Genomic DNA, 24,657 nt, shown 5'->3' with positions numbered 1-24,657 from the left:
AAAAAATATTATTTTTGATTCAGGGGGTTGATGATATTTCAGCATGTCTCTGGATGCCACTGTTTTGTTGCTGCCACTTACTATCTCTCACTTTATTGAGTTAGAGACTGCATACAGTTCAACTGTGAATATGCATCAGATTTTTCAAAGTGATCCTTGCCCATGTAGAGCCTTTACGTATCTGTGCTACACTGAAACTGTACAGATATATTGAAAAGACTACATGAAAACTATGCTATGTATCTGTGTCTTTCAATTCCCTAAGGTATTTCACCACAGGTTAATTAGTGTTTAAAATCCAAAAAATATCGTGAGAGAGTATTTTTTCATATTAAAAAAAAAGTTTTGTGATACCTTTCAAATCACACAAGATTTTACAGAAGTAATCAGAAATAAAACTCAAATTTCCTGGTTCATAGTTTCTGTCTTTACATGCTCCTCTCCTTTCTGCCATTTTTTTCCTCTCCTTTCAGTCATTCTTGACAGCTAATGAAAGCAGTAAGCTTTTACGTATCTTTGAAGATAAAAGATATTCAGCTACATGTCATTTTCTTCAAATTTGTCTTCCAAAGTCCAGTGAGCCATAAATAGACTGTTACATTGATGATATTTCTTCTAGGTCTCCACAGCTGATGTGGGAGACAAGACTGCCAGATGGCAGTCCTATAAATTTAATGCTAGCTATGACTGACCAAAACAAATGTATTTAATATTTTTAAACCAAGAATAGTTGCAAAAGGTCAATACAAAAGTAAATGAAAAACAGACTGGAAAAAAACCCACTTGAAGTACAATACAGAAGAACGCTGACACACACACATCTTCTCAGATATTTCTCCTCTCTATGATGATGTTTTATGGAAGTTAATAGTGTCATGAAAGACTGATATACTAAATGGAAGACTGGGCTTGTAAAAAAATGATATCTGTCAAGTAAAGAAACTACTATCAGACATGAAAGATACCAGTCTGGCTTAACTTCAATGTGGTCATGAAATTAAGAAGGGCAGTATGTTTGTGAAACACTGCAAACCTTACATCAGTGAGACCTGATAATCTTCTCTATATTACTAATAAGGAAAACCAAAGCTTAGGGGATCTACCTATTTTAAAGAAGTAGATTTTACCATTTACTTCAAAGTAGCTTTTGTTTACACTTCAAAGATTTGAAGCAAAACCAAGGGCTGAGGAAAGAAGGTGCTTCCTTTACTCCTTTTTCTACACATGAAGAGAGTGGAGAACAAAAGTTTCCATGTCATATATCAGATAACGAGAATGTAAAGATGGTTAGCGATTCATTTCTGTTCAAAGCACTTCACAGCAATGGATCTGGGACTTCTGAGAGAACTCAGACAGGTCCCTCCACAAAAAAGAATAATTACTAAGAACCAGGGCCTAAAGATAATGGAGAGAGCCTCACATTATGTACTATCAGGTACTGCTTAAATGTTTCCCCGTCTCTCACTATAGTGAGATCTTCCAGTTTCCAGGTAGTCTACTTATCATATTTCATTTGACATTGCTGTTTACAAGTAATGTTAACTTTTCAGAAATGTATTAAGTGAGTTGAAACAAACTTTCACAGTAAAGAAATTAAATATAAAAAGGAAAGATCATTAAAATGGCATGTTAAGATATTTTTAAGTATGTGATCTGCATCTCTCAGCAGTGCAAATCAATTATAATTTATATTTTTGAGCAAGACCAGTGGATTTTTTTTTGTGTAAAACCAACTATAATAAACTTGCAAAAGAAGTGAATGTACTTCTGGAAATCTAAGTTATTCAATTAGCTATATATTTCTGCACAAATGAAAATGCAAAATCTTTTTTTAAACCAAAGAAGCCTATCAGATAAGGAGAGAATTCAACCTTTTTTTCCCAATTACAATATGCAGGGAGGGAAGCTTGTATGGAAGGGATTTCCTAGGTAAGAGAGTTTGTTACTTTTGGCTACTACTTCTTACCAGTACTCTTGTTTCCAAGCTTTGATTACCTTCTAAACAACAGAAATTCTACCTATTTTCTAAAAGCTCTCAATCTCACAAGAAAAAAACCAATCACAAACAAGCAACGGTCCCCTTTTCACCCCTTAACGAGGTTATTGGTGAGAATTAGATTTCCATTACCAATTTACTCACTTTACTCTCTAATTTCATTGGGGAAGACCCATTTGAAAGTTACACTATGACATTTGCCTCAGGTCATCCTAAAACAGAATCTGCAAACGTTGTCTTGGAACTATAGTAAATGTGTAGGAAACGTCTCTTATTTTTCTCCAAAGTTCATTTAGCAGTGCAAAGAATGTTTCTTTCAGTATTTTCCAATAAGAATGTGTTTGTCAGATAATTTCTGATACTTGTATTCTTTATCTTAATGCCACTTTCTCTGAATTTATGAGAATGTTAAACATGAAAAATTATATTACTGAAGATGGAGGATATGGATTACAATATGATTGAGACAACTAGAATGCTCCTGATAGAGATGGTCTCATATCTCTAATTTCAACATGCCGCATGATATTTGCTTCTTCCTACCTTACAATGGTAACTGGCATTCTGCTCAATCCATTATAAATTGGTTTAAGTATTTAAACAAAGACAAAAGAATCACTAAGGGGGTTTTACCAGTGTAGGGAATCACACAGATGCATCACTGTGCTGGTGCAAGGTAGCATGGTAAAGTGTTTATGTGGAAACTGAGGGCAGAGGAGGAACCGGACTACTTTTTCCAGTCTACACATAGAGTTATATCAGCTGAACCATACTATGAAACTATATGCTAAGGACTTCCCTACCTGCTGCTTAATGCACAATAAAATTAAGCACACTAGCTATTCTTCACTGATTTCTCACTCTTACTATAAATTAAATGTTAGATAATCTTTTTTTTTCCAGTAGAATAAGTTCTCTTGCCTAAAGGCACTCTGGGGTTATGCCTATGAATGTATTTTGCAGACAGATAAGATCTGTAGCCTGCCCACACTCTGAACCAGCAGGAAGCTTTGTAGTAGCACACAGTGCCACACTGAGCACAGCCTAATTGCTCGTGCTGACGAGTCGTGTAGAGCAGATTGGACTCTACTCATCACATGGGGATGGGATGCTGCCAGTGCTGAATGTGGGCAGAATGAAATAAATCCTTCGATCTCCTGTGATCAAACCAAACATTCTTACCCATCTAGTTAGTACAGACTAGTGAATGCTCTAAATTCACTCTGTGATTTACCATACCTTAATTTCTCTGGGCGGATGAGCCCTAATACAATCAATCTCTACTTCTTTTGTGACCTACTTTGTGGTGATCAAGGGAGACTGATTGTTTGAATCATTAAATTCTGAAATTTGCCCCCAGTAAAGGGAAGCCAAGTGTAAAGGAGACAAATATATGCTTACTAAGTACTTTGGGTTTTGGTTTAGAATCATGTTATTTAAAAAGCAATTTATATAGAAGAATAAAAAAACTCAATTACAGTAGAAAGAGCAACAAGCAGAGTAATGAAAGAATGATCAAGATTAAGGTAAAATGGATGAAAATGGGAAACAGGGATTTACTTTATTCAACAAATGCACTTTGTTTTCCTGCATGTAATTTTGCATGCTATAATTGGACACTTTCAATGTAATTTACTTCATTATTTATCTTACACATTGATTTCACTAAAAATAAGGAGATGAGGACGTAAACCATGTTGTTTCCTGCCTCATCCAGGAAATGATGAGCCAGTAAAATCATTGTGGAAATGCTTGTCATTCCAATTAAAGATAGATATATTAGTATGGCTATTCAATTTATAAACCCTTTGTATTAGCAGTGACTCTGTGCACCTGGTGGTGTTAATCCAGTTGAGGGAAGAGGCTAACGTATCAAAGTGTTATTGATTTTTGTCTACTAAAAAAGTAAGTTATGTACTTACAAGTAAATAATTTAAGTATGATGAGTTGAAAATAATCGGATGATAACTTTTAGGAAAAAAAATCCACCATGTATCAATAGATCACTTATTTATCACTGCTGTAGTGTAGATTGAATCTCAAAATCTGCATACTTCTGGATCCTGCTTATTAAATTTCTACAAGAGAACTAAAGACATAACAACTCCCAGGAGTCCATCTGTCCATTTGAGTTATTTTTTGTGCGAAATTCAGTTATTACAACTGAGCGAAATCGCTTCTTTTAGTCCATACTTTAGACTAGACCAGTGAATTTCATTTTGTAATCACTAAACAAGTCTTAAATAATAATACTTTTGTGGAACCAGTATTTTCTTTCCCGTTTTGATGGAGAATTTGAAAGGGTTTCATAATTGGGTAACTCAAGCAAGGCAACAGGTGTTGCTAGGGGGTCACCAATACTTTGCTGTAGACCAAATCCTTTATTTTCTCTTTATTCCTGCCTTATCCCTTGGACTTCCTTTCCCCTACCCATAATAAAAGAATGCCAGGAGATAATCTTGATCTGCAAGTAATATAACACTCCCCTTTCTCCTTGCTGACACAAAGTCCATGCAGAAAATACCAAACGGCATTTATTTCTTTTAGAACATTTTTGGCTTTGGGCTGTTGATTTCTTATTTTATTTGGGGTGGGGGAAGCATTCTGCTTTCTCTAAGGATTTAACCACAAAAATTTTTAAACTAGAATGTTACAGTTTTAACCACCATGGATAGCAGAAATTTGAGTGATTAAACTACCTTATATCTGGAACTTATTTCAATCTTTACAATAATGCAGTCCAAAAATTAATCCCTGAATGCAATGTGCTAACTACATAAGACTGAAAACCTTGGTAGCATTGTACCTCAATTTTTGTCAGTTAGGTTGATGGTTGGACTAGATGATCTGAAAGGTCCCTTCCAACCTAGGTGATTCTATGGCTCCATAATTTTGTCCTTTTGGGATTATAGAAACATAGAGCCAATCCCAAAACAGTGAGGCTACGTCCAGCATGTCTCAGGGCTTGTTCAGTGTCACAGTGTCTCTATTTCTTATCAGTTGATTCAGGTGAGATGTAAGAAGCATAAACGGTTGAAGCAGTTGTGGTGGAGGAAAAGAGAAACATGAAATCCAAATATCCACCTATGTTCTTAATGGCCTCAGAAAATCTGAGAGAAGCTTTGGCTCTGCTATGATATCTTTCTTCTGGTGGTATTGGGGCACTGCTAACACTAGGAGGTAGCAGGACAGAACAACATTTCCCTGACTCACTGAGGCAATGGGAAGATATTCTCCAGTGACACGCTTGTCTCTTCATCATCCTATACGCAAGTACACATTGTAGCCTGTCCTGATGCCTCTGCTGCATGTGTGGGTTTGCTTTGAGGTAATATACTTGCTACTCTATATCCACTTCATTTCCTCTGTTCAAAGATCCAAGAGGTGTTACGTCAAAAGTGTGTCTTTTATTGCCCATAAACATCACTTTAGTGTTAGTACAGCTGCTTTCATTGGATCTGTCTTTACAATTACAAACAAAAGACTTGATTTAGTACATACTAGAGTGCCTTACTGCCGAGCTGTGGAAGCTGAACATGTGCTGGCAGCTTGTTTCCCTTGGATTATGGTCCCAAGGCTCTAAAAACCTTTAAACATAAATAAAGTTAAAAGATGCTCAGAAAATACAGATTTGCAGACCTAGCATTTTGTAAAGAGTTTTCTGAAAACAACAAAGGAATATGAACGCTCTGGAAACAGGTCCGCAGAGCACTTTTGCCAAAGGAAAGCAACTTCTATCTCATAGATATGGAAATCCTGATGTAGGAACAGTAAAATTAATTTACTTGCCTGTATTAATAATATTATATACTTTTTCAGCATTTACTCAATGACCGCTGACAACCTTATAAATATTAAAGTATTTAGCAAGAGAACACCTATTAATGAAAACACTGTTTTCCACAAACAATAAAACAGAAGTCTCCTGCTTCTGAGAGCTGGCTGGCTGACTGAGGTTTTTACTTCAACTCAATCAGAGTGAATTATGATAGAATGAATGTGAAATTTCCATTTTTTGAAGAAAACAGTTAAATTGAGTTAAAATGACCCCAACCAAGTATATTTCAGGTAATTTAGATTTGAACTTCTCATATATGTGGCTTTTTAGGTGCAATAACTAAGTAATATAGCATACTGTGCATCGTGTAATGTAGTTATTCTCTCCACATGTTTTTCTCTCAAATTGAATACAGTTTTATGCACTACTGGAATGCTTGACCAATTAAGCGATTTCAAATATAACATTTGCAAGAGGTACTACAATAACAAGTGAAGTCTTTTAAATTCAATTCTGCAATGAATAAATTTTATTAAATCTTCATATCAATCAATACAGCATGTAAATACAGACGGTAAGGACTATTAAAGCAGGCAAAGATGTTTTATTGGATTCATCCTTATAGCTGTCCACTTGAAAAATGAAGTTGATGGTCAATATGTAAATTTGCTATGATAATTAAAACCTCAAATTGTGTATTCAATAACTCAAACTCTGTCTGCTCATATCAATATTGTACCAGTATACACCACAATTCACTTCCACAATGTGATGTCAAATGCCTCTAATTATATTAAATATGTAAAGTAAGCAAAATAAGCAATTTTAAAGCCATACATTGATCCCTAAGATATCATTACCATGAAACAAGACAGAAAGTTTTAGCTAAAGCTTTGGCTAAGCATATTCATCCTTCTTTTTTAGGCAGAATCTTCCTACACATGAGCAACATCTCTGAGGACAGGAAAGTAAAGCTTACAGGAAAGAATGTGTTAATGCATTTCTCTTGAGAAGAAGATACTATCAGCTCTATCTTGTGCTTATAAGATTGCAAAGACTTATTCAGACTGGATGCAGAAAAAATCCTCTCTCTCCAACAGTGACAAGACAGAGGATTTGAAACACAGACAAAAAGAAAATAGTGGAACAGTACTAATAACTAAAGAATGTATAGCATTAAAATAACTTTTCCTTTCTGTGCTCTGTATCTTGAAATGCTAAAGTTGACAAGCTTTCCTTTTGGCAAAGCCTTTATGAAAAGAATGAGAGAACCTATGATTAATGATTGCAGCAACAAAAAATAAATGAGGACAATACTATAGTGTGAAAGCAAGCTTGAACAGTTAGTAAGAAGCTGCCAAATATGCTGAATAGCTTTGAAAACTGGCTTTTATAGAACAAATTGCTGTGCTCCTTATGATAATGTTAGAAATTAGTGCTTTATTTTAAAATTTAAAATATATAATTCAATAATTGCACTAATTTACCTAATCCATAGGAACTGCATCTCCTCTTTTAGTTTCTTTGGCATTGTATATTTTTGGTGATCTATGGTATAATGTAGTCCTATGACAACTAATACCATTCTTCTGCTCCTCTGCTCTCTCTTACCTTAGGAGTCGGAGAAGCTCAGCATTTGAAAATGAAGATTTCAGAAGCTGCATTTTAAGGGGGATTCAGAATTCCTGGCTGCAGCTTTCTATTTTCGTTATGGAATACTTCTATTATGGTTTTGTTTAATGTAGAAAAAGTGTTCTTTAAATGCTTTGTATAGTTTAAAATAGATCGTCCCTACGATCCACATCAATATGTATTTGAATTCTTGTTAATTAATGAACTGTCCCTTTTCTATGTGTTTTTTGCTTTTCCATTTCCTCCCAAGTGTCATAACTGGACTAAACATTTCAAGAAAGATAGATTCTAAAAGTCTAGTTTGTGAATAAAATACATTTTTTCCTCTGTCTCTTTGCAAGACAATTCCTGTGTGTCTATGGAGTTTGTTTGCTTTTTGATTGAATCCTAGGCTTCTTTAAATTAAAAAAAGAGCATGGTTGTCTAAAATTTTCAGAGTTTTGCAGACCTAGTTTGTGTCCACTCAAATGCATTATCTTTCAGTTTTTCTCCAGGTCCATATCTTCTCAACTGCTAACTCACAATACTCATGTTTAAAAGATGCTCTGTCTCAAGAAAAAACAACAAATCAGTTTATGTGCATGAGGCAAGTTTTATTTTGGCAGATGTGGGAAGATCACAGGTGGGAAATCTGAAATAAGACCAGGAAAAAAGATAGACAAAACATAAAAGGGGCCATCGAATTGAGATAAAAGTAGTTTCTCCAGGTAGATGGGTACAAAAGCTTCAGGAAACCTTGGATTTAAAAAAAAAAAAAAGCCAGATATAGACCAAATGTGGAGCCTCTGGACGACAAGCAGACAGTGGCACTATCAGTCATACTGCTCTTTGGGCCTTTCTGACTTCGGTCACTGCTGTGCAGCCACTAGCGCAATCCAAAACTGGAACTGGGAACATTTGCTTAAAGCCACAGTTTCTGCTCTTATTAAAAGGTCTTATTCACACCTCTTCTAAAATGGCACTGAATATCCACTATCTTAGTCTTTATTAATAAGATGCTTAACTGATAACAGATTTAAAATTCAATTTGCTAGACAATTGCATGATTTTGTTTCTGTTCACAGATGTCAATGTACGCACTGCACATAGTAGGTCAGTGCGCACTGAAAGCTGTGATCAACTGCCTTCATTATAAGTAAGGAATTCACATGGAAACTTCCCATGCACGAGCCTAAAATTGGCCCCTTTTCAATCTGATATTAGATACTCATTCACTGCTGGAGTGTAATTTTTTTATTTTATATGTAAATAACTTGCTTTTCTTTCCTCACTAGAGAATGTTGAGTTATTCATGCTAATGTATTCTTTCATCATTTTTTTTCTTAGTGGCAACCTGTTCCAAACTTGTAACATCTCACAGCAAGCAGAGAGACTAACATCTTTTTCACACAGCATGACATTAGAGTATTTGGCTAAAGGCCCTAAAACATTAAAAAGAAACAAACAAACAAACAAACAATCTTGTTCATGATCCCTGTGTTTACTTGTTATGCTCAATTTGCTCTCTCATGCTTGTAGCACACAACGGAAATTTTGATGGCTTGGTGTTTTGTCTTTATAAGGAAAGGGAGCCTTTTCTCAGTTTCATCCATTTTCCATGATTTCTACAGGAAAAAAGATGAAGCTATGGCTGGGGGAGAGAGGTTTTCTTCTCAGATGCTGGGCAGTGCCTCACGTTCTGTGTGCTGCAGAACATTTATTGAAGGACTCCACACTAATTTTTAACCCCCAAGCAATATATTCTTCTTTTACCTTACCAAGAGATGCTAACCTTATTCAGTGACTGTGTATGAAATTTTGAGGTTGCCTTACAATTTTTTAAAACGTCTCTTTCAGTACTTGACCTCTTTCAAGTAAAAGCTAGGCTAAGAAAAAGGTATGTTTTTTTATTAGCTCTTTCCTATTGTAATTAGTAAATAAAATGATGTGCAGCATGAAAATGATTGGTGCAATGTTTGATATATGCACAATAGCACGACTATTTGGTTTCATAGTTTCCTGGAAATACATTTTCAAACAAAAGTTAGCATTCTAATTAATTTATTATGCTATTTGTTGCCTGATGTCAGCCTTTGCAAGACATGACATATAAAATGAAATTGGACAAATATGGACTAAAATGTTTATTTCCCAACACTGTGGTTTGGCTAACTTGTATGAAATTATAGTTGCTTTACCATTTCCCTTGATATTTTCTAACTTGGCTGCACATGTTTGCCTCACATACCTAACAGCACATATGAATTGTACTCTACTCTAACCAAAACCCTGAGGAGCGAATTCCTCAAAGTAATAATGCCTTGGACTTTATTTAAAACATAATTTCATTTAATACCACTGTTTTCTTGAGTCAGTGCTTCTGTCATAACAAAAAGAAGGAATATTTACCTTTTAAAATGATTTTCTGTTCTATAAATTTTAACTATGATTGTTTTCCATAACACCCCTATAATTCTTCATCTCTTGCTACATGAAATTATGCTACTAATCAATGACTTCCAGAGTATTCCCCCTCCACCATAAGGTAAATAATTTTTCTAACTTTTGTTGTTATACCGTGCGTAAACATCTTCCATTTAGTGAAAAAAACTGAGGCAGATTTTCAAAGTAGTATACAGATGATTGCATTCATTGTCACAAAAGAATCTCTGGTTTAATTTTCTGACATACGGCAGCTTAAATGTAAAGGAAAAAAAAAATATTTTTAATTGGAAAGTTTAATCAATATTATGATGGCTAATTTATAAACTATGAGACAAGATGTCTCTCCTCTTTACCTTAAATCTGTGAACACATTGTACAGGGAAATCCCTGTGTGATTCTCTGGGAATCCCTACCTCATTACTTCATCACCACAGATGAAGCAAGGATCTTGTCTCGCTTTCCTTTCTGAGAAAAGCTCTGAGGGAAGCTTTTAAAATTATAACACCAAACTGTTACAATTTGTAAGTATAGCAAAGGACAGTGGAGATCTGAAATGCTCAGTACCTCGCTCAGATTTTCCTCCTTAACAAGGTGTGGTTAATAGTTCACCAGAGACAAAACTTGCATATCCATCTATTAAGAACCCTGTTTTATCATACAGGAACGCACCAAACATAAGAACAGTGGTCTCATATTAAATCAACCATCTTCTGTTTCTTCTTCATCAAACACATTATGACATACTGGAGGTGGACGTAACATTTAACAATGATGTCAGAAGACAAGATTCTTGCCCTAAGCAGCTCATCTAATTTTGACTGCACCAATGGATCTGGTGTGAAAAGAGGCACAAACATTCCTGGAAATGGCATAACTGACTTTTACATAGTTTTCTAACAAAATAACATAACATAACATAACATAACATAACATAACATAACATAACATAACATAACATAACATAACATAAATAAATTAAATTAAATTAAATTAAATTAAATTAAATTAAATTAAATTAAATTTGATGGAAGTCAGAAATGTGCTGAAGTAATAATGAATGTAAAGTGGTAAGCATGAGATGCAGAAGCAGAAAACAGGGTTATGCCAAGGTTATGTTGACACCTGCTTTCTGTTTCTGTAAGAATTTTTTTAAAAAAAGTAATGTATCCCAAAGGTAAAACAAGAAGCAATGAAGCCAAGTCTTTATGTAAAATATATATAAATATCTCTACTATCTAGAGATTGCACTTAGAATCATAGAATCATGGAATTGCCTAGGTTGGAAGGGACCTTTCAGATCATCTAGTCCAACCATCAACCTAACCTAACCTGACAAAACCCATCACTAACCCATATCTCTAAGCACTATGTCTACCCATCTTTCAAATACCTCCAGGGATGGTGCCTCAACCACTTCCCTGGGCAGCCTGTTCCAATGCTTAATAACCCTTTCAGTGTAAAAATTTCTCCTAATATCCAGTCTAAACCTCCCCTGGTGCAACCTGAGGCCATTTCCTCTTCTCCTGTGGCCTGTTCCTTGGGAGAAGAGACCAACGCTTGGGAGAAGAGACCAACAGACTTGCTCAGATCTGTCTTGGTAAAGGCGGAAAATGCCTCCAGGAAGAGAAATAGAGAATAAGAGCACCATATACAGCTTTGTATTTGACTGTTAACTGCAAAACTCATCTTCTTTGGTTGGATCTGATGGTACCATTTTCTTGGAAGCCTATAATAAATCCAGTATATGCCATAAAAATTAAGTTTTATTTTAAGGCTATGCAAATGTCTCACTAGGTGTTTTTGTGGAGGTTCCCTCAGAAATGCCTCAGAGTACCCATAGTATGTAGAACACATCTGCCTATTCTGCTCTGGGGCTACGACCTATCACAAATAAGTTAATTCCTGCACAGTAATTAAGGTACATTTATAATTGTATACCTTTTATTATGAAGATAAATATACGTTTTTTAAAATATCATAAATATCTGAAGTTAGATTAACTAGACATAGCAACCTGTTTAAGACTATATGAAAAAACTCCTTCCCACCTACATAGTGACCAGTGTTATCAATCAAAGAACTTTTAAAGTTGTTTTTTGCAGATAATCACACAGCGCAAAAGAGTTTCTCCACCTTACAGAAACAACAGGAGTGTGTAAATCCATTTTACCATTACACATCAGGTCTTGCACAGTCATCCTTAAAAAACAAAGACAAATCCAGCCATAAAGTAGTCTACAGCTTGGCGGTCAGGGCACCCACTCTGGTTCAAGCCTCCACTTCACCTGAAGAAGGCATAGGAGCCATCAGTCTCACTCACATACCCAGAGAATCCTTAGTCAGTGGGATATGGCACCAGATCGCTGCTTTTTTCTGATGCTATAAATGATTAATTACTTGGATAAAGCAGAACAGCTCCAAAAGAAGACAGTGAGACTGAGACAAACATTACCATCAAGTCCTTCATTTCAATCAGGCAACTCAGGAGATTAAATCTGGATTTCCGTACCCCTCAAGTGAATTCCCTAACATACCTGTTGCTGGATATTTCAGTTGAAAGATGCATCAAAATTAAAGGAATTGCTGTCCTGGCTCCGGTGGGGTTCGGGTTAATTTTCCGCAGGCTTCGGCAGGGACACAGGTATTCCATGCCATGTGAGCCATGCCCACCCTGAGCTGCCGGGGAAGGGTGCAGGAAGTCGCAGCTTGGAGCGGGAGCCAGGAGGAGGGCGCCCTGGTACGGTCGGTGAGCAGCGGTTCTGTAATCGTGTTTGTATGTTCCTCTATCCGTGTTATTGTTGTTGTTTTCTTGTTCCCTTTGCTGTTCTGTTAAACTGCCTTTGTCTCAACCCACAGTTTTGCCTTTTTCTTCCGATTCTTTCCCGTACTGTGGAAGCTCGAGAGAGCGGCACGTGGTTCTTTGTTGCCATCTGAGGCCAAACCACGACAATAGCCATGAACAACTTTACATTAAAACATTCCTACCTGTAATTGATAATACATCTGCTCTACTACAAATGGGGACTTCTTAACCAGATTTCCCATGCTTATACAGTTTGTATCAAAATTAATAGCTCAGCCATATATTCTGCAATGACATAGGACAAAACCAGTCCTGAGCTACTTGATGCATACAGTAGTCATGGTGGAGAGACAATTTCTGTATTAGAGTCTTTCAGTGCAGGAGTTATATTAGGTACATGTGCCTAAACGTATGGTTTAGCCAATCTATAAACTTTTTAACACTTTGTTTCTGGTATCCCCACTTTCTCTTCCCATCCCCATTATTCCACTGTTCTCACCTCCTCACCTCACGCACCCCCCAATGTTCTCGCTATTCTGTCTGTGAGCCCTATGAATATGAAAGTTTTTCTTTGCCCAAATGGTAAATAACGTAGCTCAGTTCCAGGGGCAAGGAAAAGGTGACCGAGAAAATCCTTATGCGATTTTGTCATTGTGGAAAGTGCGAGATAAAATTCACTTTCAACAAAATAACACATTGGAAGCCACAGAAAGTGCTGAAAGTTGCTTTAAAAATTCATGGCAAAAAGAAAAGAAATTCAACTCTCACTGTACTATTTTGAGAGAGATGATCAGCTGAAAGTTGTGCCGAAAAGTAAACACAGATACGCGCAGACACACTTCAAGGACGTTTTTGTGGACAGTAATTAGGAGCCTATCTTTTGAGTAATGGAAACTCTAATACCTATAGGTATATTTTCAAAGAATTATTCTGGATCAACGGGATTATTGTGCCCCCTGTTTTTCATTATTTTAACTATCAATTTAAACAGCGCTTTGCTGTTCTGTAATTCAATACTCTAAATAAAATCTGCTAAAACTAGTTGCTTTTTTAAAGAAGATTATAACTATGGGACTTTTAACTTCAGCATTCAAATGTAAATGTTAAAAACTACAAGTTTTAAGAACAGGTTTTGTGTGTTTTTTTATTAGACTTCAATGTACTCATGAATCAGTCCTATAACATACTTTTTACTCTAATTCATAATTAAAGAATTATCTCAAGAAATTAAAAATATTAAATTGATTTTTAAATAGTGTGTATTAATTTGTATTAAAATTTATTGTAATTTTGTTATTTTTTGTCTTGTTATGCATATTTAACTTCAGAAGCCTAGAGAACTAACCTGTCTTAGTAGCTAAGATAAACATGCAGTCTAACGTTGGCATGTTATTTTCTTTTCTTTGCTATTTTGCTTTTCTTTCATGACACTGGTGACACTAGATCCTGCAAAGAAAACCACGCTGCATAATTGTGTGTGAGTTTGAGGGGGAGAGATGAGCAAAGAACTTTTTTTTTTTTAATTATCTTTTTGTTGAAAGACAGTAAATGAGGTCTGCAGATGGAAGAGAACATTGATAAATCAATAAAAAGAGTAGACAGTTCAAAGTAAGAAGTCTTCTAAGGGCACTGCTCCCTGCCAAGTTGGTATTGAGCCTATTATCAAAATTTGCCTTCACTTCGCTTATGATCAGTGTCATTCTCATTATATGCACTTCTAGTCAGCCAATGACTAGTTAGTTTTCTTAATAAATCCATTGAGTTGAATGGAGATGAGTATACATAGTTTCCACTCAAATGAAAGTATGAGCGCAGGAGTAACTTGGGACTTCAGCAGAAGTATATTTTAGTCTCCATTAAGTGAGAAAAACATCATTGTCAAAACCCAAGGCTCCTAGGAACGTCATCAGATGCTCTTGTGAATATAAACAGGATGAAAACTGAGTAATATCGGGAGGTGCAAGATTATGAGAATGCTTGTCTACAAAATTTGTTCTACAAGCGGAGTTGATTGTGTGTGACTGGCTTGCAGAGGAAAGGATGCTGATTTTCCACTGACTCAATTCAGAGCAGAGACATTGCAGAGTTCCTCTCCAGTGCCTGAACATTTATGATGCTGTATGTGTCCCATGATCGCTACATCCTTGTTCAGCACAGGGTGACCCAAAACCAGACTATGATCATACAGTCAATAGTCACAAGGCTTAGTTAAGACAGGCAGGTAATTACCAGATGACAGTAAGAAAATTCACAGTTTAACGTAATGACATATATCAGAAATATGACAAATCAGTTACTATGTTTTATAAAGCTTTTTTTTCTTTAATTTGCCAGTTAACAGCTAAAATTTGTTTATCCACTCTAAAACAAACAAGCAGACACGATTTCTTCATGGCATACAGGTTATTTACTGATTAAGAAGTTATCTATCACAGTTATATAGAAACTCTGAAAAATCAAGGGGCCAGATTTCGACAGCTGGACTTTCTTCTCATTGAGGAGTCCAGCTGCAAATTTTCTAAAGGTTGTAATTTAATTATTAGCTTGCAGTCAGCAAAGGGAACTGACTGTTGTCTGACCAAGAGCTGTTGCAATAGTCATTCTACACACAGCATTAAGGGATGCTGATCAGCAGGGCTTCTGTACATAATTACGTCAATTCAACATGTATCATCTAAAATAAAAAGGAGTCTCTTTTTGAACAAGATGGGAGATGCAGAAAGACTGATATAAAACTGCTTTATGTATACCGTATGTCTAATACATGTTTAGGTGACAGGTAATAAAGGTAAGCAATTGGCCACACTCTCAAAATTAATGGATTTAGGAGCAAAAATTCATTACACAATCAGCAACAGAGTTAATGTTATCACCTATTTAGTCAGAAAGTTTTCTGAAATTTTTGCTGTCAATTGTATCACCAAGCTACACAAAAAGACTTTTTAAGGTGCATTTAAGTTGTAAGAGCTGTAATTCCCCAAACTGTGTTTATCTGAATTCTTAATGGCTTCCAGTATCCTATTCCTAAGGAGTTTTGAGAATAAAATGAATGTGAGATCTTACACCAAATCATGGGGGTTTTAGGAGCTTCAGAAACTCACAAATGAAGGGAAAATGAAAAAATAAAATCCTCTCAAAAAAGCATGAGATGCCAAATTGTGTTCAAAAAATCTTGAAAGTATTTGTACTTCTGCAGATTACAAACTCATTGGTCTGACAGAATTGAAGAGGCTTTCTCTAAAATATTGTAGATTATGTGAGTTCCCTCAAGCAGAGATCACACCAATGAAGGCAATTTTCTTATACTTGGCCAGTACTGAAGTCACATCTGAACCTTATTCTGAGATTTCAGATAAAGCAAAGATGTAAACTGACCTCTTCAAAACCCACATACATGTACATCCATACCCACACTACCAACTTGCAATTTTCTGTGATTTTATATCTTAAATACTGGATAATGGATACCCAAGGTGTTCTGTTTTGTAAAATAATTTATCAATGAATGTATGAGTGTTTCATTTAGTATAACCATAATATGATTATTTTAAGGTGAATAAGTAATTATTTGTAATATATCAATATGGCCCCTCACCACAAAAAAGACATTGAGGTACTGGAGCGGGTCCAGAGAAGGGCAACAAAGCTGGTGAGGGGTCTGGAGAACAAGTCTTACGAGGAGGGGCTGAGGGAGCTGGGGGTGTTTAGCCTGGAGAAAAGGAGGGTGAGGGGAGACCTTATCACTCTCTACAACTCCCTGAAAGGAGGCTGTAGAGAGGTGGGGGTCAGTCTTTTCTCCCAAGGAACAGGGGACAGGACAAGAGGAAACGGCCTCAGGTTGCGCCAGGGGAGGTTTAGACTGGATATTAGGAAAAATTTTTACACTGAAAGGGTTATTAAGCATTGGAAGAGTCTGCCCAGGGAAGTGGTTGAGGCACCATCCCTGGAGGTATTTAAAAGACAGGTAGACATAGTGCTTAGAGATATGGGTTAGTGATGGGTTTTGTCAGGTTAGGTTAGGTTGATGGTTGGACTAGATGATCTGAAAGGTCCCTTCCAACCTAGGCAATTCTATGATTCTAATATACAATAACAAATAACAGGGGAGGGAAATGTGCACCTCTCATCTGAAATCAAAGATCTACTCTAAAACATTGTCATGTGAAACACTTAGAAGCTATTCATAAAGAATAACGTATCTTTCTCAGCAGGCTATATGAGGTATCTTTCAATACTGAGTAATGCTTTTCTACTTGATTGGAAAGGTGTTTATACACCAATTTTTTTATTATCCCTTTAACTCAAATTTATTTGTACACTTATGATTACCTAGTACAGGCTAAAGTTTCTAAAACTATAGAAGTTAACATTTTAGGGAGCCACATCCCAACTCTCCCCTTCTGAGTCCCTTACTAGTAATACTTTTGATGGCAAAACACTCCAAACAAATGCACCAAATCACTGCTGTCACTTATACAGGTCCAGTTTGAAAAACAGGGAAGAGGCAAAGACTGTAAATTCTGTAAATGCTGTAAAAGCTCTGAAAATGTACTATGGCCAGTTTCAGGTGAAAAAAAGAGATCTACCTTCACAGAGGACAAAGAAATTGAGCACAGCTACATTTTCATTATGGTGAGTGTCCCATTCATTTTTTACAGAAAAATGTGCTGACTTGAACAACTACATTATAAAAGATTTGAGCAACTGATGCAGAATTTTGCAGTATAAATTCATGCATTACTTTGATGTGCTAAATGAATGGTTTTTTTCTTTCTGAGAAATAATAGTTCCCTAAATGTGAAATGGATTTTCTTAGGTGTGAGTTCAAACAATACTCTGTAGTTTTTGGAACCATCATTTAGTATCAGCCTAAAACATGTAATTAATATGGCCTATAATTCTTGGTGAAGTAGCTTGTTGTTAGTAAGTAGACTCCTTATTAGACTGTATATTTAATAAAATTTTCATTAAATCTTTTAACTATGTAGGTTTGCCAACAAAATTAGCAAGTTTAAGATTTTGAATTGAGAAGCTAAAATTTTAGGGAAGAGGATTTTTGCCTTTTATCCATATGTGAAAAAAAATAAATTGACATATATGAACTTGAAGCTGCCAGTAATGCACACATAAATTTTCTTTCCTTCCATTGCATGCTTTTTTTGCCGTTGGCAGAAACTATCTGTCAGCATTTAGCTGATCAGGTCATAGTTTCCTTTCTTTCCTAAAATAGCTATGTGATATACAATGAATTTTAGCCCTCTACTACAAATGATTCCTTCTTCCTAATACTTTTATGGGTGAAAAAGACAAGAAAAATCTGATTTAACATAAGAAGGGGAAGAAGAGCCATTGATAGGCATCTCCACTGGCATGAACTCAGTAATCAATTTGCATAATCATACAATAATAGTTCTCCTTTTCTTACAGAAGTACAAAATCCTAGAATATTCTGCTGAAGTTATTCAGTAATCTTGTTTTACAAATTTGAACACTATCTCAGTTTCTGTTACTTTGTGCTGTGTTCTAGGTAGGCTTCAGCTGGAAAAAAGATGGCTACTATTCTCATTCCTATACTGTTTTCTTCATGAAATCACCAGCTCACACACACATAAATCCTACATATTGAAATCAACTTGTAGAAAATGATATGCAATAAAAAGTTTAAAAAAAGAGACATGAAATTTTCATGTGGCAGGAAAAAAAAAGAAATAAAGAACTGTAAACTGCACAAAGCTCCTCTTGCTGCAGTGTCAGCAGTTCTGTAGAGAGGCCAATCACCCTCTCATTACTTCACTGTTCTCCTGATCCTGGAGAGAAGGAAGGTAGAAACTGTTTTCCAAAGAAAAAAACAAACAATAAAGGACAAAAAACCAAACAAAACCCAAACAAACATATTGAATACATGATAAATCTTAGTTTGAGAAGATAAAAGAGGTTTAATAGGAAACAGGAGCCCAAAGTTTAACTTCAGTGAACATTTTTTATCTCCATGCTTGGATTATGAAGTGCAGAATATACATATGGTTTATTGCTTGCTGAAGGCAGGAAAAAGTTAATATTGTGAAGAATTCATATATAATTCCTGTTATTTCTACATGATTCAAGAAAGCAGAGGGAACATGTTGCCATTTAACATTCATTGTGTATATGACTGTCAGAAAATTTTTGGTAAGCTTTATTTTATTACATGCTCTGTTAGCAACTTCCATCGTTTGTATTACCGCTCCATTAAAACAAAAATGTTTACTTCAACTAATATGAGTAATAACAAGCAGCATCTCTTTTATCATTACCTAGGCTGCAGTAAACTAAATAATGCTTTGAAGGCCTGAGAAACCATGAAGTCAAGCAGATATTTTAAAATCCCTTTCCAAATAATATATCTCATGTATGTCCAAAATAAGTGACAGCTGCATATACACACACAAAAAAATATTCACGTCTGTACATTTCCATCTTCCCATCAGTGTACATAATTTAAATAGCAGCTTTTATGTGTAAGAAAAAGCAAAATTGCTTGCAATCCATTTTTAAGAATTTTACAGGATTTTCTGAGAGATTGGCTTGATCAATTGAAAAATATTATTTCAGAATATCTTGCACAGATCTTCAGTAACTAACTCTTAGGTAAACTGAATGTGTGATACTAAAAAAGTAACTTTTACTGACAGATACTTTAACACAGAGATTATAGCATTTACCTGGATTTGACATAGAAAAAAATGCGGAATCTCCGGCCATAAACTGAGATGAAGGCAATCACACATACAAAGTCTCGGTTCACCATGCTTGTAACACTCACAGTTCAAGGTCTTAACACCCCACTTCACCTCTTCAGCAAAAGAGGTTTTGATACAGGCACTTCTATTTACCCAGTCCTGTTACAGTTTCCCTATACCCCTCTATGAAACCCCTCTTCAGGAATTCCGCATACAGGAAAAATGTACTGTAACAAGACTCACGCTGAACCTGAACTACACTGAACTACTGAATCAACTCTTACTTAGGGAAACAATCCACAAGGAATACAACTGAGAAGCAATTTTGTTGTCTCAGTGCACCACACTTGCAACTCTTCTCCACAAGAGTTTTGTTCATGTGAATTCTGTGTGCTGATTGTTAACTACATATAACAAATGACAACTCATTTACAATTTAAAATGCAAATAAAAAATACATTTTACCTCTTTTCCCAGCTTAATTCAAATTTGGTTGTATTTTGAAATCTTTCCCCATCAACTGATAATGCAATACTTAAGCAATACGATAAGTTTTTTTCAATAACGTAGAACTGAGACATCTGTTTTGTTTACAATATATGGTAAAATTGATTATCTAACTTTATGTTTATTTATACTATTAAGACTACAGTACCCTACAAAACATTATCATAACAGATGGCATTAGACTTAAAACTTCACTTCTCCTCTTTTTTTTTATATATATATATATACACACAGACATACATATACACACACATCTCAAATCCTGTTCTGTGTTCTGTGAATTTTGCAATGATAAAAATAAAGCAGCTGCAGCAATCTTTTAAGGACAATTTTGGACCGCGAATCTCAGTAATTATGCAGAATGACAGAATGCTAGTTGGGTTTTATCTAGAAAAACAGGAAGACATAAAATAGCACTTTCTAGTGCCTTATCTTTTGTTTATATTGTTCTTCCTGCTACTATCTTCTCAGCCTCCTCATACATAACTTACAATAACCTATGATAGCTACCATGTGTAATTTATGCCTTAAATAAGAATATGTTTTAATAATGCACTGTCCAAAGAAGTTCATATGCATCTTACAACTGCCTGTTTCTCCTTTCTTCCTCTACAAAACCAGCTTAATACAATTTATTCCTTTCCCTTATCGTTTCAATGTATTTTATATATGTTTCTACTTTCTTGGGTTTTACAATCAATGTGCAGTTAAAGTGTCCTGGTGCACATTTAGCATACAAAGAGGTCTTTCAGGCAGCACAGAAAACTAGTTGAATGTACTATTCATTTTTATCCAATTTTGCTTTAGCAGCTGAAAAATACTATACAAAATATGGGATGAATATTACTTAATTATTATAGTTTGTGAGTGCTATATATTTACACATATATTTTTAAGGAAAACCTCCAGATTTTGCATGATGGCTAAAGAAATATAATTACCCCAAATCTAGTAATTTTATCTGTGAAATAAAAAAAGCATACCCTTGAAGCCGAAGTTCCAAGATGCTCTCTTGCATTTGCATGCTGTCAGCTAAAAAACCAAGACTATAATTTTCCAATATCTGCTAAGTGAATTGTCTTGAAAATGTGCAATTGTAGAGGGGTACACCTGTGAATGTGCTTTGTGCAACAAAGGGTACGTCACAGGGTATGAGACATGTCAATAGAAACCTGTCATTCAAATTCTGCTTTTTTAATCTCTGCATGCTGGAAAGCCAACAAATGCTTTTTTCCTTATAATAGCATTTATGAAGGTAACTAATTGGCAAACAGAAGCAAGGAAACAAAAATCTGTTTCACTGTTGGAAGTTGGAAATGAAATCCTTCTTTTACTGAAATCAGTGGCAATTACAATGACTTCAGTGGGATCAAGATCATACTTAGGAATTTTAAGTCTAATACGCTCATACCCACAGATCATCAGTTGGTGCTCTTCCTTGAAACAATTTTCTACTAACAGATCAGTTCAAAACAAGCAGGCATGTTAGCTATTGATAACAAAAGCATTTGACTGAAAAAGAAGTATTAATCCTTGTATACAGGTGATACAAGTAATAAAGGTCAATTAAGTACGGTAAATTAAGCACATACACTGTGCAACTCAAGAATTGGTAGCTGTGAACTACGTTCCACGGTCTTCAAAACTTTTTGAACTGAGTCAACAATCAATCAGAACATTGTTCTTGTCAAAAATACATGATGATATCCACTAAAACGCAGAACAAATTGGTGATGTTCCCACATTTGTTTTAGCAGTATAATATAAATCAGCAGCATGTAAAAGAGTAATCAGACAACAGAACTGACAGCAGTGTTTTACAGTACTTCATAAATCTCATGCCTGAACAGAAAATGACAGAGCAGCATTGAAAGCAATGCTTGCTTTCCAGCTCTGCAGTCCAGATGCAGCAAATGACCGAGGAACCAAAAACAAGACACCAATGAAATTAATGCACCAAAATCTGAAGTCGTGAAAACCTTCAAGATCAAAAAGCTTCCATAAAGCATCTTTGTAACCTCAGTGGTATTTGCATATATAAGATATCCCAGTTTCTAACCTTTAAAGGTCCCTAATTGCTTAATAATTGTATTTACTTAGAGATGGAAAAAAATTTCAATTTTGGCAAAGTAAAAAAATTTACAGCTCAACTCATCTGCAAGGCAGGCAATAATGACCTGAGGGATTTAATCTGGCAAGCATTCCCAGAGGTTGCCTAACACTCACTAATGAGATTGTGCCTCTCACAAACTAGTCTATCGCCCACCTCTTCTTCCATGCCACATTCAATGAGCGATCCTGGGAAACTGTTAGCACAAGCAGCATACCCATCCCCTGATTCAAATCTTGTAGGCATGGTAGAAAAGTAAAGCATGATCTCAGTAAGAGTTCTTTCAAGAACCGGGGACAGGTGGCTTCAGGACAGGGTCCCTGGGCCAAATCTGGACTCCACCGGGGGACAGATAAACAGGAAAAAGCTACTGCAATATTGGATACTTTTGTGCTCAGGGCCTTTACCAAAACTGACCTTGAACTGTACGAATTTTAAGTACAACTGATGCTACTGGTACGCAAGCTGGGGCCATAAAGATCTGAAACTTGGATTAATGCCTTTTGCTGTGAAATCTTGGGGCAGTGCTATCCCCTTGGCTGGGGAAGAACTAAGGAAACACAGTGTAGTTGTAACATATCATCAGAACGTCTATTCAGGAGAGAAAGAGAGAGGTAAAGAGAGAGAGAGAAAGAAATGAAGAAAGGAAAAAAGGTACCTTACCTCACTTTTAAATTGCCTTGCTGTGGCTGTCCATCGTAAATTGACAAAATATCAAAATCTTCCTCAAGGGCAAAAGTATGAAACGACAATTGTATCCTGTTACGTTCTCCTGTGATAATGATCCACGTGCAGTTGGCATAATTTGGATAACCATGAGGAAATCCAGGGCTTTCTATAGTACCGTTTGGTCCCTGTACTAAGCCTCCACAGTTCTGACCTGAAAAAGAAGAAAGAAAAATATGTGTTTCAGTGTTTTTTCTCTCCCCCAGTATATATTCTTACACAAGTAACTATATGTAAACTTAATTTTATAACATTTTTTCTAATTTACAATCACCACATAAAATTGCATTTATACCATTCTTCCCTCTGGATTCAAAACCCCCATTGCTGGATTTTCTGAGACACCTACCATCTTTTTATGCAATGAATCATTATTTGAGGTTATGTAGTATTAACAATGTATGATTTATTAATCCGAATGTGAAATTTAAGCATTAGCCTTGATGCCATAAATTCAACAGACTGACAGTTTTAATGCCAGAGAGTGTTCAGGGCTTTTTGGTGAATGCCATTTACAAAGTTTTTATATAAATACTAAGGTATTAGAGTTTCTGGTGTTCTGAAACGCTTTCAACACAGAGAGCAAAATGTAGACATACGTTTATTACACATTCTGTTGCAACCAACATTAAGATTTTTATACTTCAAAAACACAGCAAAATTTCTGTGGTACAACATTTTTAGTGCCACGTGTATTGTGATCAGGAAAGGGTTAAGTGTTTTTTTTCAGGATTCTTAAAAAATAAAACTAAGGGTTTACTCAGCAGGCATTTGTGTCTGGTTTGTACATTCTACAGACCTTGTGAAGGTATGGTAGCTCATTAACAGGAAGTACTCAGCAAGAAACCTTCATTTACAGTGCACACTCTTGCTAATTTCCTACTTGATTTTGTTAATCCCACAGACAATAGTTGTACTGGCTCAGAGCTGGAGAGAACCGTTAACGAAATATTTGAACAGAGAAAAGTTTAAGGACACTCTGTGCACTGTAATGCTTGGATTATTACATGCATTTTAAGCACTTCAGAACAAGTATAATCCCAGCATTTTATTGTTATACCTAAACCAGAAAAGTATTTTATTTTTAACTTCCCAGCAGTAGGTCTCTGAGACTGAATCTTTCAGAGCACTGCTGTCAAATGCTTGTGGGAGGTTTCTAAATCTCAATAAAATGGATTTAATAAAAGGATTTGCTGCTAAAACTAGAGAACTAATAAGTAATCATTTTCTACTAAATTTCAAATATAACAAAAATCTAGTGAACAGATAACAAAGCTATGGGGATTCAGGAGACCTTTAAAGTAAAAATCTTCTCTAGTCCATCTACCAATTGATTCACATCATTACTTTAATAAAACATTGGTATTATTAAACATTCCTGAAGAAAGAACCTCTTACACCAGGGACTTAGGATGAAAGTTTCACCTATGTACAGTTCACTGGAACTTGTCAGCATTCTTGCAGATGCTTTGTATCATATTCCTCTTCCTACAACCACAGGGGAAATATCATACAAGTGTCACAAGCAATTTAAAATAATTTAATTACTACAGAAATAATGTTCTGAAGACAGACAGCCCACCACCCCAATACGCTAACGAGCTACTTCATGTCACCAACATGCAGAAATTGGTTTGTGCAAATCAAGTGCCCCCTGCAAGGCGTGCTGCACAGCAGCTTTCGTACCACTCTGTGTGAAAGGGTTGCTTTGAAAGACGCGAGCTATCAAGTTCACAATTTGTCTAAAATCTATCAAAGACAGAACCACCGTTTAGGAACAGAAATTTGTAATTCTGGTATATAAAGAACGTAATAGACCATACGTAATTGCATATGTAAATACAATATGTTAACTACATTTCTGACTTCCAGGGAGACAAACAAATTACCTCCCCAATCTCTTAGGAAAATCCTACAGCTGGCTTAAGGTAAAACTCACTATTGCTGGGGTAGTAAGCGAGC

At 35.7% G+C, this 24,657-nt stretch overlaps 1 protein-coding gene across 1 annotated transcript in view; it reads right to left on the bottom strand.

Moving 5' to 3' along the window:
- CSMD1 (CUB and Sushi multiple domains 1) overlaps positions 1 to 24,657 on the bottom strand; it is a 1,197,588-nt gene that overhangs the window by 947,962 nt on the left and 224,969 nt on the right. Inside the window, exon 2 of the mRNA XM_074581652.1 lies at positions 22,633 to 22,849. Within this exon, the coding sequence (XP_074437753.1) occupies positions 22,633 to 22,849 (217 nt within the window). The remainder of the gene's footprint in view (positions 1 to 22,632; positions 22,850 to 24,657) is intronic.

Source organism: Larus michahellis, chromosome 3, assembly GCF_964199755.1.
Source record: "Larus michahellis chromosome 3, bLarMic1.1, whole genome shotgun sequence".
Lineage (NCBI taxonomy): Eukaryota > Metazoa > Chordata > Aves > Charadriiformes > Laridae > Larus > Larus michahellis.
This window is presented reverse-complemented; position numbering and strand designations above follow the sequence as displayed.